This window comes from Ochotona curzoniae, unplaced genomic scaffold (assembly GCF_017591425.1).
Source record: "Ochotona curzoniae isolate NIBS_2020 unplaced genomic scaffold, NIBS_Ocur_1.0 contig_3819, whole genome shotgun sequence".
In the NCBI taxonomy this organism is placed as follows: Eukaryota; Metazoa; Chordata; class Mammalia; order Lagomorpha; family Ochotonidae; genus Ochotona; species Ochotona curzoniae.
The window spans coordinates 2622856-2648121 of NW_024466004.1; the positions used below are offsets into that span (position 1 = coordinate 2622856).

At 41.4% G+C, this 25266-nt stretch overlaps 1 protein-coding gene across 3 annotated transcripts in view; it reads right to left on the reverse strand.

Moving 5' to 3' along the window:
- STK38 (serine/threonine kinase 38) overlaps positions 1-25266 on the reverse strand; it is a 45279-nt gene continuing 20013 nt past the window's right edge. For all 3 annotated transcript variants that reach the window (XM_040983267.1, XM_040983266.1, XM_040983265.1), the window contains exons 4-14: positions 24785-24907; positions 22787-22870; positions 18940-19063; positions 16297-16451; positions 12203-12305; positions 11092-11153; positions 4840-4957; positions 3681-3804; positions 3411-3506; positions 2413-2507; positions 1-1951 (exon numbers count right to left, since the gene is read on the reverse strand). In XM_040983267.1, coding sequence (XP_040839201.1) covers positions 1821-1951; positions 2413-2507; positions 3411-3506; positions 3681-3804; positions 4840-4957; positions 11092-11153; positions 12203-12305; positions 16297-16451; positions 18940-19063; positions 22787-22870; positions 24785-24907 — 1215 coding nt within the window. In that variant the 3' untranslated portion in view covers positions 1-1820. The remainder of the gene's footprint in view (positions 1952-2412; positions 2508-3410; positions 3507-3680; positions 3805-4839; positions 4958-11091; positions 11154-12202; positions 12306-16296; positions 16452-18939; positions 19064-22786; positions 22871-24784; positions 24908-25266) is intronic.

A 25266-nucleotide genomic window follows, 5' to 3' on the forward strand; every position in this document is an offset into this window, starting at 1 on the left:
TTGTGTTTTCACACCATTTATTCATAAGTTTCAAAGTTTAAAATGTGGGTATTTCCCAAAACAAATCATCCTCTGCCACTCCACACACACAGACTCTACTACACTCTTGTCACTACTTCTCTTTTTCGTGCTTACCACACACTGTTACAAAAACACACAGGGGTCAAGACCCAAATACTTGGTAATAAAGAAGTGACAGAGGAATCGCACTTACTTCCTTTTTGCCAACAGACTATGCATGAAAGACTAAGGGGCAAACACCTTCATCCAGAGCTGACTTCACTAACATTCTTTTCTTTTCCTCTAAGACATTAAAACCTAAAGCAATTTCTCTTACAGCTGTGACTCTGGCTATCCCACTGTTCTCTTCTGAGTGGCTAAGCTAGGACACACTTTCCTTTCAAAGCTACTTTTCACAACCTCAAGATGGACAGAAAGCAGTTGTCCGGTTGTAACTTGACCAGGATGCTGTGTGACAGGCAAACTTACCACAGAGGTGCAAATGATGCTTCAACAAATTATCAAACCTTTTTAAGTAAAAATGCATTAACATGGAGCCTCCACATTTTTCTGACACAGCTAGAGTCCTCTAAAGGTGGTGGCAGCTGTGAAAGAGAAGGCACTTGGTAGGAAGGTCAGAGGGTCTCGCCTGAGAACACAACGGAGAAGTCTGCTCGACCCAGGTTGCGGGTAGCCCTGGAGGGGGGAGGACTACCTCCCCACCCCCAGGAAGGCATCTGCAAAGGAAAACTTTGTCATCATGATTCCAAGGCAAAATGGCTGATTCCTGTTGGGAGAGAAACACCCAACAGGAAGACAGAGGACTGCCTGGGCTGTAGGAGGGACTCTGTAGGACCCGCCATGGGCTGTTCCCCCACCACATCCAGAGAGGTTCTGAAGACATCATGGGAGCAGGAGCACCTGCTTCACCTGGGCTCTCCCTCCTGTGTGCCCAGGAATACCCTGGGTTCCTGAGGGGAGCGTGTGCACATAGAGCTGGTCCACGGCAACACCTGTCTTAGGGATTTTCCAATAGGATCATGAAGAGAAAAGAGAAAATGAGAGCTCCCCTATGATCCGGGCTCCTTGGCAATGCCTGATGGCTGGATGGTCCTCGTAAGAGCAACAGCAGCTCAAGCTGTGCACCCCTGCTGACATCCAGAAAGGCAGTATGAGTATTCTGGATGGACGGGAGCTACAACTGGGTTCAAGGTCTTTATCCTAGTACCATGAATAAAGTGCACCATGAATGGAGGCCAGAAAAAGCCACTGGCCCTAGGCCGAGGTTCAGGGAGAAGCCACCATCACCAGCCCTCAGGACGGCGGATCACCTTCAGCCAGAGCGCTGGCTGTGGAGATGTGTATTATTGCTGCATTTCCTTAGGACTGTGGGACTTTTAGCTAGACAGAGAAGAAATACTTGGTGGGCTTGGCAAATAGCATCATTACGACATCACAGGATTGGCTGATATTTGGTGAGAATACGTTATTCTCTCAATCATGCTGGATGATGGCCTGTTTCCCCTTCATTCTGATGAACTTAGGAAAACTCAGGAAAATTCTTCTAAACACCTGAACAGATTGGCTCATGAGGCTTCTGTGAAGCAGAGCAGCTGCTTATGGCTGATGGCGTAGAAATGTTTTGTCTTTGTTTTCAGATGCATCCGGGAGAAGATCCACTTGTATCACATTTCAGGAGACTTTACTACAATATACTGATGGGTTTCAGAAACTTCCCAGGAGCTTTTTCCAGACCAGGAGAGGAAAACCACGACGTGCACCCAGAGCTCTGGGCCGGCCAGGACTCCGTGACCACAGCACTACTTCGCTGCTTTCATGTAGGACGGGATTGCTCCCCTTGCGGTGAGGCCCTCAAAGCGCTTGTAGGTATAATTGATAAAGACCCAGTCTTTGTTCTTATAGTCACTCTCAGGGTGGTTACTTGTGGCCACTGGGGAAGAAATAGATGTGAGAGTTGATTCAGCACTTCATTCTACTCAGTACCGAAGACAGGACACGGTGAAGGACACACCACAGTCTACTGGGAAAGGTGATTCTCCTCTCTCTGTGACTTGTCTATATTTGCTTATCTATGTCCTTTGAATCTCAAACTTGCTCACAAATCTTTGAAGTTTTTATCTTTTCATTTCTGTTACTTTGTGCTACCTAATCTTTAGTTAAATAAACAAGAAAAGAAAAGGAGCGCTCAGATTTCCAGGCTCAGCTGAACAGTCTACACATGGAGCTGATATTCAGTTCAACAAGCTCTCACTGCTAGCCAGCGTGAACACTGAAAAACATAACAGAGTCTGCAGAATTGAACTTCCCTTCCATATCCTCTGCCCTGATATGTAAACATCTCCCTCAAACTGAGGGGCGACTAATGCGCTTATAAGGCAGTGGTGGTATTACCTGTTGGTTTAAGAATATCAGATTCTGGAAACTCGTCGAAATTTGAGGTATCATCAATGCTTTTGATTTCAATAGAGATTGCAGCAGGTCTCTCTCTGCCAAGAACAGACGCCAAGATTATGAAGGTTAGTATCGTACGGGTCAAACGAATCAAGCCTTTCCTCCAAAAAGATCCCAGCTCCGATGGGGGCTGACTACTCACTGGCAGGCAAGGTCTCTTTTCTCTGAAAAGCCTGGAAGGACCAATCAAGCTACCTGACTATCTCCAAGCAAGTAAATCACAATACATGTCAATCAATCATTCCCACGTAGAAACAGCAATAATGGGAAAGTACAACTCAGAGTTATGCATGCTCTCTCCATGGAGAGCCTGCCCTGTCTAACTGTGTGAAAAAGGGACACAGAACCTCTTGGTGGCTCCCAGTGTCAGGTTCTGCTCTTCCCCTCCTGGAGTTAGCCTTTGGTGGGATGGCCAGGAGAGGGACAAGTAAAAATCACAAGTCAGAAAGTCAGAACACAGTGGTAAAATCAGTAACTTCTTCACCTTCTGGTTAGCAATCAGCAAGTGCGACGAAGGAGGTCTGGGGCTAACGGCCATGCATAGCACTGTAACAACTGCTCCTGCCCCCTCCCACCCCACTGCCCTTTGTCTCCATGTGGTAGTTTTTACACCGTGGGCAGGGCTTGTTCTCAGTACTGGCAAGTTGGCTGAGTTCTCAGTAAAAGAAGGGGCAACATGCTTCTGAGACGTTCCCTTCACTACAGGACCCAAAGGTCACCTCACTTTGTATAGAACCACTGAATTCAATCTATCTCATAGGATATGGCAACAGGGAGCTTGACGCCAAATCTTCACCACTATTGAGAGTCTGGAAAAAGACCTGCCATTCCTACGAAGCTAATCTTCCCTTATTTGGGTTGCCAATGATGCTCCTTCCAAACTGGAATGAAGCAAACTACAGAGTTTCTGAAATAACCCAGTTTTTACATGAGTATACCTGATATGTTCCCAGTCAACGCCTTCAAAAAAAGAGTTACATTTGATTTCCTCAACTCCTGGAGCTCCAATTCTATGTTCCCATTCACAGCAGAATCTGGAAGAGACAGAGGCCTTTCAGCAAACCTTACGCACTCTCTTCAGAAAGTGGAAAGGAATCACCTTTTTCTCTTTCTCAAGAAGAGGAATAGGAGAAAGTAAGGGGCACAAACGCGAGATAAAATTTAACACTAAAAATGCCTGGGTGGGTGATCGCAATGCTCTCGGGTACCTCAGAATTAGGTCCTTGGCTTTCTCAGAGATGGGAACTTCTGGAGGAAAAGTTAAGGTTTCTTTCCAGTTCATCACCTTCTTATATGTCTCTTGAGGGGTCTCAGAACAGAAAGGTGGGTAGCCTGTAATGAAAAAGGAACCTCGGAGATCTTACGCCTAGAACTTTCCATTTGAGTGACATTACTCCCAGTATGATTTCTATGACTTCAATGAATACTGGATACCTCTCTATGTCCATTCTTCAATGCCATGGACAGGATTTCCACTCATCCCAGAAACCATCTAAGTCCATTTTCCATTTTCCCCAAGTTCCTAGGTGCCTTTGGCAGCACTGGGAAGCCAGCTGACAGCTGGAGCTGGGGAAGAAAGGTGGACCTCAGCAGGAATGCAGACGTGGTGACCACCATGTTCCACCCTCCAAAACATCAATAATAAAGGACTCCATCCTAGGAATATCCTCAAAGTGGTAAAGCACCAAGCAAGCTGAACAAGAAACAAGTGTAAGCTTTTAAAAGCAACTACTGCGCCTCTTTTTGAAAACCACAGGGAAGAGGATAAACACGTACCCTATTACCCCATTGCCCTCCACACAGCAGATGTGTCTACACAGTCATCAGTCCAGTACCTGTCAAAGATGACACAGCCAGGCAGACTTCACACCCAGGCATCCATGGGGCTCGGAATACACTCTCTGCTCCAGTGCTCAACAGTAGATGGCTACCTCCATAGATATGCCCCCCCAAATAGGAGAGACATACCATCCAAATGAGAGACAGAGGCCAGGGGTTTCCATGCAATGACGGCTTTGAGAGCCAGAGATAGGTGAGTTAGAAGAGTGAGGCAGTGCCCAGTTAAAGCTCTCTGTACAGGATGGCTGGTTACTACAGGCTGGTAACTAGAGAGCTGCCACATGGAGACGATGAAAACACAGAAGAAAGAAAATTGTAAAACGATCAGCAAAGCGACTGCAGGATGTCAGTGAGCCTCAAGACAGTGTGGGACATGTGTGACTGGAAGAGCCAGCTCCCCAGGAAAACTCAACTGTGAAAGACAGAGGACGAGTGTGCAGACCAGCCCCGACTGACACAGAGTCCAGTGTCAGTGTAGCAATCCTATCTGGAAGCACAGAAAAAGTCCTCGGAAAGCATGCAACTTACCGATGAGCATCTCATACATGATCACCCCAAGCGACCACCAATCACAGAGCTTGTTGTACCCGGTCTGCATGAACACCTCGGGAGCAATGTAGTCAGGAGTGCCTACTGTGGAGAAGGCCTGAAACACGTATCATACATCAGGGAGGCCAAACCAGGCAGGAAAGTGCCCAGAGTTCTGTTCTTGTGACTGAAAGCTACAAAACCCGCCTGCAGCGAGCCCCAAGCTAAATACACAGAACTTCCCAGCAGCCTAATGGAAAGCTTCATTTGTTAGATCACTGTCCAAAATAAACAACAGAATTTTGTTATGAGGTGGGAGACATGTTCTAAACACATCTACAGCTCATAATTCACTGTTAACGATATCTATGATTCACTGAACATCCAGCAAATACCAGGTTCTACACTTCTACAAGAAGAACCTTATAACACAACTTTGCAGATAAAAGAATACAACAACCATAAAGGCTTTTGCTCAAGGGCTCAGAATCAGTTAAGAGGCAGATCTTGCTCCAAATAATCTCTTTTTCTACTATGTATATACTGCTTAAGACGATCATAAGGGGAAGCTGTACTTTAAAAATCTAGCCATATTCTGTAGGCCGAAGGTTTATATACCAAACTTGGTCATGCCTACAAACAACTGTTAGAAGAACACGTTCTAAATTCTTTTTCTTGAATATATTAGACTGCAAAATACCATGAGGAAGTTCAGTCAAAGCCTTCCAACCCACTCAACACCTGGGGGCTGATCACACAAAAATTCTAACTAGGTGCTTTGAATATTATGGCTTTACAAATAAACATTACAACTGTGTAGTCTTGTAAAAATATTTATTAAAAATTAGTATAAGCACAAAGAGAAAACCACAGACAACACACCTTATATCCAATACTTGTAGTAAGGAGGTTAATAATCTCCCATACTTGTTTCAGATCATTGATTCCTTAAAAAGAAGCAAAGCCACCAAGATGCTGAAGAATCTGACCCATGTTACCTCCTTCAGCCCTTTCAACTGCCATAACTATCCTAAAGTTGCTACATTGTTCTTGTACAAACATGACCATATATAACATTGCATATTTTACAGATTAATGTAAACAGAGGGCTTCATCCTCTCAGCATCCTTCAATGCTACTGGCTTCTTACACTCATCAATAAGGTTTTAAGATTTATTCATGTGGACCTACTTATTTTTTTTTTTTTGGCTGCGCACTATTTCATTATATAAATCACATTTGTTCTTGTCTACTGATGTTGTTTTCAACATCACTGTCGATTCCTGAGCCAGCATTCCTGTAATAACTCCTTGATGCTATGCCAGAGATGTGCTGGGCACGTGCTGGAGCCTGCACTGCAGCACCACCACTGCATCCTGGCTCCTGAGCCAGCATTCCTGTAATAACTCCTTGATGCTATGCCAGAGATGTGCTGGGCACGTGCTGGAGCCTGCACTGCAGCAGCGTTGCTGCCTCCTGGGTCATAAGCATCTCCCCAGCTGTACTCCAGAGTGTCCTCACTCAGATCAGGCAGACAGGGATGCGCTCCTGGTGGTACTCCACACTGTACCAACACTTAGATCCGTCCAATTTTAATGCTGTCACCAATGTGATGAACATGAAAAGGGATCCAGCTGCTTGAATGTGTACTTCCCTTATTTCTAATAAGGCCGTGCACATGTTCTCATGCGAGCTATCTTGGCCTTTTCAGGTCCTTTGCCCCTAAGTTTTTTCAGTTGTGTTTTTTTCTGACTGATTCACAGGAAGTTTTTGTGAATACAGGACACTGATCCTTTGAAATTTTACATGTTACAAATACCTTCTCCCAGTCTGAGGCTTACTGTTTTTACTGCAGCTTTTTAAGTGAAGTAATATGTGTCACATATCAAGACAGATCTATCACATACATACAAGCTGAATTATCAACTATGACACACAGCAGTGCAAAGGTGTGCCAACAAATTCACTGGAGAGCCAAGCCTCAAGTGAAGACCACACGTGCACCTGCCACCCTGCGGCCCCACCTCTTCTCCCTGTGACTAGGCAGGCTTTCATTGGCATCATTCTGCTCCTTTAAAAAGTCGATTTAAATTTGCCACAAGGATCTTTAATGGAAATTGTAACCAGCTTTGTGTTTGGACTCGGTAAAGCACCATCATTCTATGCACCATCTGTTTCCTCTCAACATTCTGCTTCTAGAACTCATCCATGTCGTCACAGGTAGCTGCAGCTCCATTCCTGTCACTTCTATGTTCTCTGCCAGAATGTAACCATCTCCTGCGCATGGAAACTGGGATTTTCCGGTGCTATTATGGAGAGGCAACTGGCATTCATCTGCAAGTCTCCTGGTACACACGTGCAGGGAGGTCTCCAGCGCATATCGGGAAGGTGGAACTGCCACACTGAAGGGTATTCATGTGAGCTCTGGCATGCAATCCCACAGGAGCTGGGCCATATGGATTGTCTATTTCCTTATGTCTTTGATACAGAAAAGGCTGTTTTTCCATTAAAGTAGAAAGACAAATCAGGTTTTTGTTTCATTATTTGTACTTGTATCTTATTTAATAAATCCTTTCCTTACTCAAACATCATAAAAATATAACCCTTCTGACATTTGTAAAATTTTGTTTTCCACCCAAAATTGCTTTTTCTATATACTGTAGGGTAGGGATCCAATTTTTCCACATAGATAATCATAGCTTTTTAAAAAAAAAATACAAATATTTAATAACAAAAATGCTAGCAGGTATTTTAACTTTCAAGTCTAACATGGATTGGACCTCTCAAAAGGCATAGCTAGTTTCATTATTATCATTCACACAAGACTACAGATATCCTTTAATGCAGAGATTAGATTTATTCCAGCAAAGAACACTAAGTAAATCTCATTTGTTCAAATATTTCTATTACAAAACCTGAAATCTTTTGTTGCAGGAAAATAATTTCTTCAAGATAGTTAAGTGTTTAAGACAAAACCTCTTGGATTTATAAAGCACAGCCAAGACGAGGCTCAAATCTGCGCGCAGAGTGATGCAATCCCTTGGCAACGGAGTCCTGCTGCAGGAGCTCCCCGCACTGCACCGCCACACCGCAGTGTGGGAGCAGTGGGGCCCTTCCACTCGTGGACAGCCCGCTTCCTACTGGAGCACCGCCAACTGCTGCTCATAAATCTGCACCCTGCTTCTGTGGTGTGAGTACGGACAGCATCACTTAGAGTTGCAATTCAGACAAGTTCTGTCGGGTGTCAATCATCATTCCAACTACAGGATGTTCTAGCCTTACAGTTTAATTGGAAGTGTTTTACAGGAAAAAGGCAACTTAATTTCCTATACTCTTTTATAAACTCTACCCCAAAGATAAAGTAACTTGGGTCTTACACCATGGCATTGTGAGTTAAGCTTCCACCTATTGCACCAGCCTCTCATTTAGGCACTAGTTGGAGTCCCAGCAGCTCCACTTCCAATCCAGCTCCCTACTAATGTGTCTGGGAAAGCAAATCCTTGCCCAAATCCTTGGGTTCCCTGCACCCACATGGGAGACTGGGAAGAAGCTCCTGGTTCCTGGCTTCACACAACCCAGTTCTGGCCATTGTAGCCATCTGAGAGTGAAACAGCTGATGAAAGATCTCTGTCTCTCTCTTTCTCTGTAACTCTACCTTCCAAAATAAAACAAATATATCTTTGAAAAAAAAAAAAAGAGAAAATAAGGAACAGACGTCTGTAACTACACCATCTCTTCCTATTTGTGGTCTGATGATTTCAAGTAGTTGCATACTTATTACCTAATCTGTTACTGAGGCAGAGGGTTACTGGGACCTCTTAAGTTAAAACTTTACAGCAAATAGCCAAGGAGTAAAACCTGAAGTCCCCACTTTTTTCCTGTAATACAATAAAGTAATACACCAGGCTTAGCCAAGGACGGTGTTTATGGTAAACATTAACTAGCACCATGCTTCTACTGGATACCTGCTAAATGTGATGACTTATAAAAGGAAAAACGTAACATGGAAATTGCATTCTGAAGACTTAAAAATGGTTTTACTCAAGTTATGAAAAGAAAATAATATACATTTCCCCATTTCTATTGTGGCTAGGACAAAAAAAATCAAGAACCTTAGTTACAGCATCAGGATTTCCAAGTTTACTCAGATTCTCAAATACTTTCTAAAGTATGTTACTTAATTCCAAATATGGAATTGTGAAATTTCCTTCATTATGAAGACACAGGAGTGGTTCCTAATAAGTCTGGCCTCTTTGGTACATGACAAAGAGCACAAAGCTTGCCTCAAAGGAGGAAGACAATCTGGGGTACTCCTAAAGTCAGTGGCAGCAGAGCAACCCCAGATTAAACCTGGGATTGCTTTCAAAAACAAAAAAGTATCACAGAGCTATCTTACCTTTCATTAGCTTCCAAAACAGCATCCCAACATTGTAGGGGCTATCACGACAGTCTATTCAGCAGAGGACCCGAACACCCATTGCACAGAGCAATCACCCCAAGCACCCCAAGTCTTTGAATACTCAGCTCTTCATATCATACCCTAGACCACCTGAACAAAAATCTCTGTTCCCCCATGACTCAGATGTATAGCCTCAGTTAAGAACTACTGATCCAGGGCCCGGTGCTGTAGCCTAGTGGCTAAAGTCCTCACTTTGAACACGCCAGGATCCCATATGGGTGCTGGTTCTAATCCCGGCAGCCATGCTTCCCATCCAGCTCTCTGCTTGCGGCCTGGGAAAGCAGTGGAGAACAGCCCAAAGCCTTGGGACCCTGCACCTATGTGGGAGACCCAGAAGAAACTTCTGGCTCTTGGCTCTGACCGTTGTCGGCATTTGGGGAGTGAACCAATGGATGGAAGATCCTTCTCTCTCTCTCTCTCCTTCTCTGTAAAATCTGCCTTTCCAATTAAAAAAAAAAAATCTACTAAAAAAAAAGTCTTACTTAAGTAATTCCACAGGCTTCCATATTTATAAATGACTAACACAGACTTACCAGTGACCTATGTAGGTTATTAAAGATACTGACAGAGAATTATAAATCAGTATTTTATTAAGACGCCTGGCTAAAATACAACATTTAGGGCCCAGCAATGTGGCCTAGCGGCTAAAGTCCTCACCTTGAACGCGCTGGGATCCCATATGGGTGCCAGTTCTAATCCCGGCAGCCCCACTTCCCATCCAGCTCCCTGCTTGTGGCCTGGGAAAGCAGTCGAGGACGGCCCAAAGCCTTGGGACCTTGCACCCGTGTGGGAGACCTGGAGGAAGTTCCTGGCTCCTGGCTTCAGATTGGCTCAGCTCCAGCCATTGAGGCCGCTTGGGGAGTGAATCATTGGACGGAAGATTTTCCTCTCTGTCTCTCCTCCTCTCTGTATATCTGACTTTCCAATAAAAAATAAATAAAACTTTAAAAATAAATAAATAAATAAATAAATAAAATAAAATACAACATTTGGCAAACCTGTCAAATTATCTGCCCATGCAGATAAGCAGAAATGACATTTCTAGACAATACATCTTCTGACTTAAAACATGTACATTATACCTCAGGTCTGTAGAAAGTCAGCAACTATTGTTATGGATAAGTGCTTACCTAGACAGTAGTAGCTTACTGGCGAATTTGTACCTTTTAAGTAACTTCCAACACACTAACACAATAATTTTAAATACATACGCTTACTTATTTTTAAATTTGTGGGACATAATTCGGTATATATATCCATCCAAATTTTTATAAGGTTTACTTATTTTATAAATAAGTAATAAGTAATAAATATTTTCCTTATATTTTTCTCCAATTTTTATTAGCAAATACTCTCTTCCATCATAACGAAGGAGTGGGGCAGATGAAATCTAGCCTTCTTGATGTGCATCACATTTCTTAGGATTTGAGAAGTATTGCCTGAAAGTTACAAGTAGAACTTGGATACAGTTTCTCTGTGAGCCCTGCAGCTTAAATACTACCCATACCACCCTTTTACCACCACAAAACACTGGGAATACACGTGAAACAGGAAAAAAAAAAATACTATTACCAACCTGAAAGGTCAGACCTGTCACGCTTTGGAAGCGTCATAACCAAAACAACCTACGGTGATGGACCCGTTTGGTGTTTCCAACATAAACACGGTATTCTATTTAATCTAAAAAGCAATGGCTATAAGCAAGTATTTATCAAATGTAAATTTCAGTGCTTTAAAAAAAAACATATTCACACTTGGTCTGTGGCATTTCAAAGTCTACAGACACTACTTACCAGCTGACGTCTATTTCTTTTCCAGGTTTCTGCTTTCCTCTTGGAATTCATATTCTGGAACGCTGCGAGCACAGAAAGCAAGCTCTAACCAAGTTCAGACAGGAATGTTTACTGCTCTTTCAGGCTCTGGTTTAAGTCATACTGAAATTCTCAAGTCTCGCTCTTTTATCCATACTTTAAAAACTCTAGATGACACATTTCCTAGTGCCAAGACCAATCTGAGATTCTAAAGCATTAACTATAAGAATCCACAGTGATGGCTGCATATGCCACTTCCATGTTGGCCAAATGGCCTAAGAGGACACAAGCCTTACTTGCAATTACATCTCAACTGGAAGCAAAGATCCTGAAGTGAACCTAAAGCATTCACAATTTCTCAAAAGCATCACCCAATTTCTAAGAACAGCTCCTTGCTGTTAACTTTCCTGGGATGAACTCTTAACTTCAGTACATGATTTTCAATGATCCGAAAGTGGGTGAGTGGAAGGAGCTATTTTAAAAATAATATTCCAAGGTCTGGCGTGGTGGCCTAGCAGCTAAAGTCCTCTCCTTGCACACTCCTGGGATCCCGACAGCCATCGGGCTCCCTGCTTGTGGCCTGGGAAAGCAGTCAAGGATGGCCCCAGGCCTTGGGACCCTGCACCCACGTGGACTGAGTTCCCAGCTCACTGCTTCAGCCTGGCCCAGCTCAGCTGTAGTGAGCATCTGGGGAAGGAACCAGCAGTTAAGAGATCTCTCTGTCTCTGTAAAGGAAGGAAGATGGGAATGAGACAAGGAGGAGCAGTGGGGACACATGGGGCAGAGACAGTTGTAGCCCTTTCCCTTTTTCCTTCACTGCTTCTACTTGCTTCCCCTACATTCACATCTAGTAAATCATCCCAGGAGTGCCGTGAAAAAGGCTCTTTTCAACATTTGCCATAGCACATCTGGTGACACTTACCCTGCCTCACCAGACAATACAACTCACAAGCATACCTTGGGAGGTATTTTCATTCCCTGAGGACTCCTGTTGTGAGACTTCCCTAGCTGTCCTACATAACACAGTCATCAAGAAAACAGCTCTTCAGGCTCACTTAAGGGGGAACAAGCCAATACTACTGTTCACACTTACTGAAATCACTGGGGAGGCTGTGGTTCAGATTCCTATAAAATTCTGTCCTGTGTGCTTTTTTCAGTCCTGTGCAAAGGCCAAAGTCAGAGAGTTTCACATGGCCCTGTGGGGAAAAAACGGCAAGGTGAGTGAGCGTTCCCGGATGTGGAACAGAATGTTATCTTCCAAACCTTCCAGTCAGTATTCATCAAATATGTAGAGCCATGCTACTTTTTAAAAATTTCATTAGAGGTAAAAATATGTCATAGCAAGGAAAAAAAGAAACAAACACACACACACATGCACATATATAATGTCACAAATAAAATTTTAACAGATCATCCCAAATTCTACAATCAAGAAAATTATTTGTTTTCATATGCATCTTTTTTTATCTAAATGTAAACTTTGAAAAACAGCTGAATCCTCCACAACATCTATAAATAATTTCACTACTTCCTTACTAAACTCAAATATTTCTTTTTCTACATAGAATTCCATATTATCATTTAAAATGTCCACCACAGTCAACTGTCTGAGTACACCATTACTTACCTAGCCATTCCCCTAATACTGAATGCCTCCCTGCATTTTCAATCCTTTGCTCTCAAGTAACAGAGATAAAGCATACTCCTACAGAGGGGCCTACATTCCCACCCGATGCATGTTCCTAAATGGCGAGTAAATGAACAAATGTTTGTTTCTGCAGATTTTTCTCCTCTTGATTTCACAGAGACAAATTCTAATGACTAAACTATTTCAAAGACAAAATGAACAAATACAGTTCTTAATAAATGTTCTCACACCATATTGCACTGATAAGTCTCTCATTATGAATTGTCACCAAGGAAATCAACTCATACCTCCTTTGAGCCATGCACCATGAGCAAGGTATTACTTGTGTTAGCTCATTTGGAACTCTCAAACTGCACATCACGTACCGAGAAATTAAATGCCTTGCTGCTGGTAAAACAGCAGAACCAAAGGCAGCAATCAACCCAGGCCTCCCACTCCCCCGCCCCCAAGCCAGGATTATTTTTCTTCTCCAACCCCCTCTAATATCTTCTAGAAAAAGAACATGTGAGATCTTTTTGGCTCCTAGTGTAATGTCTGACACATAATTTGCCCTTAATAAAAAGCAGCAGATATTCTTGGGATTGTAGACTGGAAGATGAAATTAAAAGTAGAACAGGGAATTGTGATATTCAGGGAAATGCCTGCTCAAGGTCACAGTTAGTTGTGGGTGGCAAAGGTCAAGGCCCCAGTGACTGGTACCTGTGATTCTTCAGCACCACCACCTTCGTTCAGGGCATGCTCAGACTTCAACGTACACACATCCCAGAGCACGAGGCTACGCGAGCCCTGCTCAAGCGGTCAGGTTCATTATCTTTCTCCTACTAAGTTTGGGGTTGTGTGTGTATGTGTGGTAGGGGGGATGTTTACCTACAGCAAGTAAACAGCCAGCAAGAACTGCTTTCAGCCTATTAACTTAGTATCTTCTTCTGATTTGAAAACACAAAACCAGCCAGGAAAACAGTTTAATTTATAGTTATCAGGATTATACGCTTTGCCTAAACACCCTAAGAAAAGAAATATCTTAAAAAGCAGTACTTGAAGTAAATGCTATTCAAGTCTAGACTTATAGAGAATTCTTCAACTATTCTGAAGCCACAGCAGGAACTCAACACACTTCTGCATTTTTCACTACTTCAATCTATGTCACTAAACATGCAAATGAGTCTGTGAGATGTTTTACTCTAAGTCTGAGCTGGCATATCAGAGAGGGCAAATCTGAGTCACCAGCTATGAGTTTCCAACCCTTGGCCTTCAGTATGTTTGCTGGATCTGAATTTAGACTACAGAGGACAACTAAACCAGGAGCAGGGCATCTAAATCCAAAAACCACACAAGGTGGGGGCAGTGATTTATTAAAAATATGTATGGGGAGCCAGTGCTATGGTATAGTGGCTTAAGCCACCACCTGCAGTGCCAGTATCCCATACGGGAACCAGTTCAAGTCCCAGCTTTTCCACTCCACTTCCTATCCAGCTCCTCATTAATGTATCTGGGAAAGCATAAGATGGCCCAAGTCCTTGGGTCCTTGTACTGACGTGGGAGACCCAGATAAAGCTCCTGGCTTCGGCCTGGCTCAGTCCCAGGCCACTGCGGCCACTTCGGGGGTGAATCATTAGATGGAAGACTTCTCTCTCTGCCTCTGCCTTTCTCTTTAACTCTGTCTTCCAATTAAATAAAATATGTATTTACAGGTACTACTCTGCTTCCAATCCAGCTCCCTGGCCTGGGAAAAACAGTAGAAGACAGGCCACGTATTTGCACCCTGTCAGCCACATGGGAGACCTAGAAGGAGCTCCTGACTTCAGCTAGCTTAGTCCTGGTCACTGCAACTATCTGGGGAGGAAATGAGAGAATGGCAGATCTTTGTGTCTCTTTCTCTGTGTAATTCATCCAAATAAATAAATAAATCTTTTATAGATGAACTTAATGGTCTTGGGAAATATTTTCTATAACATTAATTTATCTTTTATTTTAGAGTATTGCAAATAATACAGAAAAATAAAGTTCAGTAAGCACATATAGATCTAGCAATTTTTAATTGTGCCATACTTGCTTCATGTGAAAATTATATGCGTATTTATCCGTGTGTGTACACAAAAACATTTTTTAAAGTAGGAGTTGATCTATTAACATCACACAATGTAAGATTCATAACAAAGATCATAAAATCATAAAGAATGAGTTACTATCTAAGGGACACACACTACAATAAAGCAGCATTAACATTTTAAAAGTAGAGTTTACTTTCAGGATGCTAACTTCATGTAAAATATTGACACAAACAGAAAGGCATCAAATTATAAAAAATAGTAATCTTTCAGTGTTGATAAAATTGCATCAACCCTCTTGAAACATATAATGGTTTCAAGAAAAAACAAAACACTTCAGATTTTCCAAAGACAGCAATGAGGTCTTCAAAAGACAGCAAGAAAGAAAAACAATCTGGATTAGATTTACTTTTCTATTTAAAAATTTGGCCAACAATTCTGCATAACAGGCCATAACATTCTAGAAATTTAGAGCTCTTCCAAGCCAACTCTGTAAGAACGATGGAGCTCAAAAGGCAATAAGATATGCCAAGGGCAATCTAGCTATTTACTTAGCAGCTCAGGGATTCCTTTCTAATTTACTATGTGAGTCTAGGAATTAATCTTATATATCTAAAGATAAATATAAACAGGACACTAAACATCTGAGCAGGACTCTTCTTTAAAAGCAGATGGTAGGGGTTGGTACTGTGGCACAGTGAGTTAAGCTGCTACCTGCAGTGCTGGCATCCCATAAGGGCACCTGGTCAATCCCCAGCTGCTCCACCTATGATCCAATTCTCTGCTACTGTGCCCTGGAAAGCAATGTAAGTGGGCCAAGCACTCGGGTCCCAGCACCACATGGGAAACTATACGAAGTTTCTGCCTCCTGATTTTGGCTTAGCCCAGCCCTGGCTTTTGTGGACATGTAGGGAGAAAAATAGCAGATGGGAGATCTTCTGCCTCAGCCCTCTCTATAATGCTGCCATTCTAATAAATAAATAAATCTTAAAAGAAAAAAAGTGTATCCTGAAACAACAGCATGCACTTCAAGCAAACAAGCAAGCAAGCACGGGGTATTATGATTTGAGACCTCAGCTCTGTGAAAGGTTTCTGTTGTCACTATTCTCTCTGCCTTACTTCCTGGTTCTGGCTGGTTTCTTCATTGACTGATGAGGTCACCCAACAGAGGGGTTCTGGGTAGTAATGCATCAGTACTCTAGTTAATTTTATGCTAGAAGATGACTACCTTTGGTTTTATTAGAAAATAACTAACTTCGTTTTTCATTTTCAAAAACATCCTTTACTTTTAATTGTTCAATCAAATGATAGAATAGACAAAAAAAAAAAAAAAAGAAAGAAAGAAAGAAAGAAAAGAAAAACAGAGAAAGGGAAGGCACATCAGGCCAATCACTGCGCCTGCACCATAACACCCTGTGCAGGTCTGCCAAAGCAGAAGCTGCCAGGTCAGTGAGCACATGTGGTCAGGCTGCCCACCCCCAGCCTGGGTACCTTGCTGTCCAGGAGAAGGTTGTCTGGTTTGATGTCTCTGTGGATGAATCCCAGTTGGTGAATGGAGTCTATGGCCAGCACTGTTTCTGCTATATAAAACTGCGTCTCCTCTTCTGTCAGAGTGTCTTTTTTCATTAGCAAAGTCATCATGTCTCCTGGAAATGAGATACAAAGCCACCACACACACAAACACGCACGCATGCAAACATACAAACACAGGAGTTAAGCATTAGTCTTTAGATATGTCATCCTTACATGCCAACATGGCAGCTAAACACACCTGTACTGATTCACTTTGCACAAAAATATTTGCAAACTTTTCTTCATCTAGATCCAAATGGCACCTCCACATTGGTTACACTACCAAGGTTAACAGAGAGGCTGAAATAGCAAATAATAATGCAAACACTTAGGAAGGTTGAAAACAAACTTCCCAACTTCTATTTATAAAACACTAAGACATACAAAAAAGTGGGGTTTAGGTAGCAAAGAACTAGCTAACAAAAAAATAAATAAATAAATAAAACTAAAAACAAACTAAAAATATTGCTCTTTTGGAATATGTGATAAAAAGAATACAAGGGGACCCAGCGCAATCATCAGACGGCTAATCCTCCACCTATAAGCGCCAGCAGCCCATTAGGGCACCAGTGTCCCAGCTACTCCACTTCCCATCAAGCTCCCTGCCTGTGGCCTGGGAAAGAAGCAAAGGCCCTAACCTTGGGACCCTGCAGCCCATGTGGGAGACCCAGAGGAAGCTCCAAATCAGCTCCCACTATTGAATCAGTAGATAGAAGATCTTTCTCTCTGAGTCTCTACTTCACTCTGTAAATCTTTCAAATAAAAATAAATCTTTTTAAAAGAGAATGTATACATTGAACACCTCTCAAAATCAGAGATTTTCTCTCTAGTGTTTATTACAAGCAGTGAAATGTGTGCCAACAGCTTTTATATAACTTTCAAAACAAAATTATCAGGATTTTAGATTTAAAGGGTAACTGCTTTAGTTTTCAGTAAAGTCAAACTTTATTTCTGCTTAACACCAATAACATAAAGTGGCAGAAAACAATTCAGATCCTAATTCAACAGTTACACAAAAGCAAACATTTATAAGTAATTTCAGAAAGTCAAGTGAAATAGGAAAGATTCAGTTTAGATCCCATACAAAAGCCACTTGTTAGAAAACAGGGTAAAGAAAAAGTAACCTCTGATTTTAGTAATCATGTTTCCTTTTAAATTTCATTTATAAATTTACTTTTTTATTCTTAGACAAAAGTGAATTTTTTTTTTCCCTCAAGCAAAAACTGCAACATTTATTAACTGCTCTTTTTGACCCTAAGACTTGAAAATCCTAATTCCCTAATCTCCCCTGGCCATTACTGAGTATGGAAGCCCACCAGGGGACAGTGCACTCAGGCCAACTCTAAGCTGTGTGGCCTTCGCTCCGTGGCTCAGGAGAGTAGCCAATGGCCTCACCTGTGAAAGTTTGTCCAAAAGATCAGCCAGCTCAGGCCAGCCCTACTGAGTGCACAGGGCTGGGTCCAGGAGCCACAGGAAGCAACAGAAGTCAATGCAGGGAAACAATGAGGAGACATAAGGCAAGGGGCTGGTGCCCACGCTGGTTCTTACTCCTAGTCAAGAACTGGCATTACTTTAAAAGTTCTCTCTAGGAGTGGGTGTTCAGCAGAGCATTAAGACATCAACCTCCCACATCAGAGTGCCTGGGTTCAACACCAGGTCTCCCTCCTGCCTTCAACTCTGTATTAATGCAGACCCTGGGAGGGAGAGGCCACAGCTCAGGTCACTGGGCTCTGGCCTCCACATAGGAGATCTAGATTAAGTTCCAAGTGCAGAGTCTCTGTCCAGTCCAGCCAGCTTCAACTGCTATAGGTCTTCAGGCAGTGAGCCAGCAGATGAGAGCTACTTCTCTCCATCTTTCTCTGACTCTCAAGTTCAAAAAACAAAAAACCTCATTCAACCAGATTATTATCTGACTTTGTGAATTACTGATGACTCTAAATCTAAACTAAGGGCTGCCAAAGACCAAAATATTATGCCATAAATATTTCTGCTTTGTTAAGAACAAAAATGAAAATTAAAAAAAAAAATTTTCCCCAAGAGTTTACTTTCAGTTCATCTGCTCACTAAGAAACAGAGTTCCTTAGAACAGATGTGCAGTCTCAGGAGTGAAACTTGAAACTAACTACCAACCTTACCAAAGGTAAGGAGAAAGTCACTCCTTCTGAGTATAAGTCATAGAAAAAGAAAATGAAAAATCGAAGCAAACAATGTTACTCATTCAATTTTGTCATTTGGATAACTTTTATATACAATTTTCACTGATAAGAGAACAAGCAGAGCTACCTAGTATATTCCTTTGTATTTTTGAAAAGAAAACAGAAAAATGTCCATCTGAAATCATGAGAATGAATGAAACAGTTACTTTCATGGCACTAAGATTGCAGAAATGCACCCCAGCACAAGACAGGTTACTGACCTCCTTACAGACCTAAAAAAAGATATAGAAAGCAACTTAGTGAGCACAATTAAAAGCAGAAAGGAGGGTTAATTGTTGAGGCAAGAGAGAAAGAGAAACCACAGAACAAAAAGGAAAAAAATGACCTTTCATCGTCATGTAATTACCTCCAGGCAGGAACTCCATGATTAGGTAGAGGTTTAGCTTATCCTGAAAACTATAGAACATTTTCACAACCCACAAACTGTCTGCCTCCACTAGAATGTCACGCTCCGCACGAATGTGGCCAACCTGGAGGTATATGCATTTGATTAATGACAAGCCTTGCTCTGCTTTAGTAGATTGTATACTTGTTTAAACAACTTAAATACTGTTTTGAGTATTTAACTGTGATGATGCAAAAGATCTAATTTCTACTTAGGTAAACCTACTAGCTCAAAATTGACATATGACTTTAAGGTACTGTGATGCAAACTTGAGTGATGAAAGGCTTTCCAAAGTGGCAAAATAAATGGCTGTAATGCAAACAGCAACTGTAATAGTGCTCTCACTCAACCTCTGATTAGCTGAGACCATCGCTCTTTGATATACATTTTTGTTCTAATAATAATTTACAATAGAACATAAGCCACCCAGATAAGACTTCCTAAACAAGTCCTTCCCTTAGATCTGCAGTGACAATGCTATCTCTGGTGGACAATTCCAGAACACCGTGAAGTCACAGCACTATCATGAATACAGTATGTGCTCACTCAGTTCTTACCGAATTGAAACATAAGAACACTTAAGAAAGTGAACAGATTCCAATCAATGACACCTCCAACTTTTACCAAAGTACATGTAGCTAAGGAGTCCCAGTAACATGAGGTCAAGAAGAACTGGTAAAAGTACTTTGTTGAAATAAAGTGTCACTGTCAAATTTACCTTATTTGCTTTAAATATACAATAGTAAATATAACTGCAATGCAATATTGCCAATTTCTAGCCCTCCACTTTCATGAAGTGTCACAAGATCCAAAGTTGGGTTCTATTAGATCTAAATCCAGTAAGAACAAGTCAAATCCTTGAATAGAAGTTTTGGTCTCAGAGTTCTTATTACTCCATGGTCTTAGAGTTTTTACAGCATGATCTGAAGTAAAATGTGTACCAAGGTTAAGAAAACAACAACCCCGCTAGCAAACTGAGTCCGGGTTGTTTTGTTTGAGACAATGTTCTGATTGCTCGCTTCCACCAGACCACACACTCTTCTACCTTCTCCCACGTGGACACATGCTCCAGCCTCTCTCCTGTCTCAACTAACTAGCTAGATCCTTCCATGCTAACTCCAGGGTCAGGACGCATTTCAGTTTAGATTTGAGTTTTCAGTCTCTACTAAGATTGTTCTTTGAGGAATTTTTTAATAGCTTCATTGTTATCAGTACTAATAGTATGGAGGTGGGAAAAAAATACCACAGGGTGGTAAAACACAGTGCTATGAAACTACAAAGCCGAGGGAGGCGTTTGTTTTTACCTGATCTTAATACAGAAACAAAGCTTTTAGAAAACTCATGCTGCTTGGTTCTCTGTAGTTAAGGCCAACTCTCGATCGCTATCAGGCAGGTTTACCTGCCCGTTTCCCCTGGCCCCTGTTAAGGCAGGGAGCCACAGAGGAGGGAAAACACTACCACCACAGCTGTAACTCACGGTGGCGGACAGAATGCCGACGACACCTTGTGAGAAGGCCACTAACAACACCAGCACATCTCACCCTGCTCCTGAGACTGAAGCAACCTCAGGATCTAGAACTGAAGTCAGCTGCATTTAAGCTGAATTTATCTCATTCCACAAATATTTAATGAGATGAGAGTGCTAGCTGTCAACCTAAGCATATAGAAAGTAAAAGTCAGTTTTTGTTCTATCAAAACTGTATACTGGCATCACAATGCAAGGTTTTCTTTTTGCACTGGAAGATACACATCAGAAACCAGCTAAATGCTGGTATGTTATCCTTTAAGTATCTCCAGGTAGTAAAAATTTCTACTGTGTGGATATTAATCATCCTGAAGTAGCTGTAATTTCTAATCAATTCAAAAGAAGCAAACAAAAAACACAACTGTTCCTCTGAATAAGGCACCTATAACTAAAAAGTTAAGCTCAGAAACATCATGACAGCTCAATTGGCTAATCTTCCCCTTACAAGTACAGGCATCCCATATGGGTGCTGGTTCTTGTATACCAGCTGCTCCAATTCCCTTTCAGCTCCCTGCTTGTGACCTGGGAAAGCAGTAGAGGATGGCCCAAAGCCTTGGACTCGGCATCTGTGTGGGAGACCCAGAAGAAGCTCCTGGCTCCTGGCTTCAGATGGGCTCAGCTCTGGCCATTGCAGCCATTTGGAAAGTGAACCAGCGGAGAGAACTTTCTGTCTCTCCTTCTCTCTGTAAATCTGTCTTTCCAAATGAAAATTAATAATCTTCAAAAAAAAAAAAAGAGGACTGAATCTAAAACTCATTAGTCATATCCAAAAATGCTGATGGATTTGCACAGTCTACTTCTAGTTTTCACCTAGCACACACTGGCTGCATGCATCTTCAAGATGGCCACTGCAGATAGTCTGTGCCCAGCGACCTTAAGAGGCCTCTTACGAGATCAAACCTGGGAAACTAAACCTATTACCTAAGATGTACTAAGCAATTAAGTTAGTGCAGTTTAATGCATAAATTATTTAAAACGCAAAGACATTTCCATTGGAAATTTAAAACACTAATTTTGGAGAGGGCATGTTCTAAGAAAAGGTTTTTATACAACATGTTTGGATCAACCTCTGTCACCACACTGGGTACCTGGCATGGACTAGGTGGAATAACCCTGAAAGTCATAATATGTACTTCTTTGTATAATTTTATTCTGACTACTAATTACTTTGACAGGTTCTTAGTCTTGGTTGAAACTGTAGAAAATGTGTCTTGTAAGAATAAAATTAAATCATGAAGTAACTATATTGACCAACCAATATAGAAGCTTTTTATTTTCCTTCTCAATTCAAATTCTATCAGTGTCTGCAAATTCATACACAAACAGGGCTACTATGTATTGTGAATTAAGGCTGGGGTTAGTATAACCTATAGCACCTGAGGATTTACAGAACAGGGTCTGAAATTCTCTGCTGAAATTTCTGGAGTCTATCCCTTCTGGGTCATGTGAACTTGAAAACTTGAGGTGTCACTAAGACAATGACCACACTTCCTCTCAAGAAGTGTGACGAAAGCTGGGGGCTGTTACTCCTGAGCACAGCTGCTACATCCACTCCTCCATAGGGTATTTGCAGTCACACCCACAGCCATCTGCTCTTAAATAGCCAACTAGCTTAGATTTACACAAAGTCCACATTCCCTTTTTTAAAATACCCTGCATATTTTAAGACTATTTACTTTGCATTAAGTACTTATGCATTTTGCAGCTCTATTTGCAAAGTTGGTTTGGGTATTAAAATGCATTCTTAATCACTAAAGAAGAATTTGCATTGCTTTGCCATTTGCATTATATTAAAGAAGTCCATTCAGAAATGGAGGACTGGTAGTCTCTCAAATAATGGTGAGTTCCTCAGAAGACACAACTGCAAGGTGAGTGTACAGTATACAGTACATTATAACACTGTTTAGACTAAATTCTTAGACGTAACCTTTGGGGTATTTGCACAATTCCCGTTTCTTAGCATTTGGTGAAAAACATGTTGCCACACCAACTATGTCCTCAAGGAAAGGCTCTCAAGACAAGAACATAACCAATCAGAAGATGCTACTAGCAGTTGTTTCTCTAATTGGCTTTCAACTTTTACCATATAATATGTAACCTACAGGCATTATTTCTGCTTTTAAGTATGTGACTGCTTCTTTATATAAGAAAAAAGGCAATAATATATGTATAATATAACACATAAAAAAGCTAAGGAAAATGAATACAATGCATATTTTTAACTAAACAAAAAGAATGACTTTAGGAGGCTAACTGAAAGTACCACCCCAAACTGTGCCTTACCTGCTCTTTTTCAAGCATATCTGCTTTACGGAGTATTTTCATTGCATACACGTGTCCCGTATCTTTCTTCTGAACAAGCCGCACCTAAAAAGTCACCAAAGAAATGCCAAGTCAAACATTAACACTGTCAGGTAATGCTTTCATGTGGTATAGGAATGTGTAAACCAAAAAAGACAACTTAATTTTAATGTAATCAGATAGCAGTGACAAAGCAGAAAAATGATCAAAAATAAATATATTGACACAACAAATTCATGCTGGAAACATCTCCAGATATTTCTACATCTGAGCAAACTTTGCTCTCTAAACGAACAGACCTACAATCTAACTAAAAAAGAAAAACACTATCAGGACTCATTACACCACTGACATCTCTAATCTAGACAGCTCAGAAAAGTTAAGCAAATGATTACCACATTTAAAATAAAAGTTTATGCACAGGAAGGAGCTCTGGAAGTCCAATATTTTTAAAGAAAGCAGACAACTTTACTATGCAAACAAAGTTGATGGCCTGTAAACCAAAAGCAAACCTTGGCAAGCCCTTGCACATCTCCTCTTAAGTGTGTTTTCTTCTCCCTGCACTTTCCCTCATGTCTTTCTTAATGGAGTCCCATGACAATTTGTCCCCAGACAATTTCTATAGAGATAGTAATGTATCTTTCACTCCTTCAACAGACCAATCACGATTCTGAGCACTGAGAGTTCAAGCTTTTCATTCACCTGTACGTCTGGGCATTACACTAGGTATCTAACGCTGAGCTGCTTTTCTGCAAAGGCAATGCAATGACTGCATCAGCAAGCTGCACACTTTGGGTGTTCTCAGTAATGGAAATCATCTCGCAAGGGCTAATCCAACTTTTCTTCAACAGACTGCCCTTGTGGCTAAACATAGTTCACTTGTGAGAACAGAAGGGACCAAGCTGCAAACACTTTCAGTTCTCTATGACTATATATACTGTAACATCTTTCTACAAATTCTGTTTCCAAGGACCATCATTTTAGAGTAATATCAGCCTGGCAGAAAAAAATATAAGGGTGTAGACATATGCTGGTTTGCTACTATAAAGGTAGTAGGAAAAGCAAGAACTTTAGGGTCAGAAACGCTTGGGTTTAACTTCCGATCTAGTGCTCAACATGTGACAATGGGGCGTTATATACCTTTGCAATGCTGGCTCCTAATTCAGATGGGCTCAGCTCTGGCCATTGAGGCCATCTGGGGAATGAATCAGTGGAAGGAAAAACTTTCTCTGTCTCTCCTATGTAAATCTGTCTTTCCAATAAAAATAAACCTTTTTTTAAAAAAGATTTATTTATTTTTATTGAAAAGGTAGATCATATTTACAGAGAAGAGAGACAGAAAGATCTTTCATCTGCTGCTTCACTTCCCAAATGGCCTCAATGGCTAGAGCTGAGCTGATCCAAAACCAGGAGTCAGGAGTTTCTCCTGGGTCTCCACATGGGCACAGGGTCCCTAGGCTTTGGGCCATCTTCTACCACTTTCCCAGGCTACAAGCAGGGATCTGGATGATAAGGAGAGCAGCCAGGACACGAACCAGCACCCATATGGGATCTCAGCACTTACAAAGGTAAGGATTATTCTGAGCCCAAAATTAAATCCTAAAAGAAAAAAAAAAAAAAACAAAACAAAAACAGGCTACTGTCATGCTTACCACAGAAAAGTGTTAGCTAAAAAATTAATATATTTCTGCCTATGGAAATGTATCATAAAATAATAAAATGGAAAAAAATGGATTCCCTTCCAATTTTTAATTTTCCCTCTAGATCAATATTTAATGTACCAATCAAAATTGATAACTGAGACAGGAGAAGAAGGTAGACATAGAGAAACAGGACAGACAAGGAGGTTAGGATGTGGGGCTGGCAAACCTGATGCACCTAACTCCGTACATTTGGCTTATATCCACTATTACCAGCTTATGTTACAATTTTTGAAGCTCTATAGTACTTTTGTACTTGACAAATAGCTGTGGTTTTTACCTCACCAAATGCTCCTCTGCCTATAACTTTTAAGGACTCAAAATCTTCCAATCCAAGCCTTGTTCTCTTCAAACGAAGAAACTCAGTTTCCTTTCGAGCATGTGCTGATCGCCTGAGTCGTTTCTAATATTCAACAGAGAGGGGGAGAAGAGCAGGGGCTGAAACTCCAAAACTGCAACAGATCGCATTTTTACTTAGTGAGCTGGAAAACAGGACCACACTCAACTAGGCACGATCATTTCCCACATGGAAGCACAACAGAAGGTCGGGTTACACTCAACAGGTGGGTGCCTCCCCCAAGAATCTGACACATTCACCTCTAGCACTTCTCTTGGAGGAGGGATCAACATTTCCCTTTAATCTTTTTTACATAAAACAGAAAGATTTTTTTCTCTCTCTAGGTATCATACTCCATGTAGTTCACTGCACCCCAGTAACTACCATTCGAGTAAGCACTTGCTCTTTTCTAACACTGTCCTGAC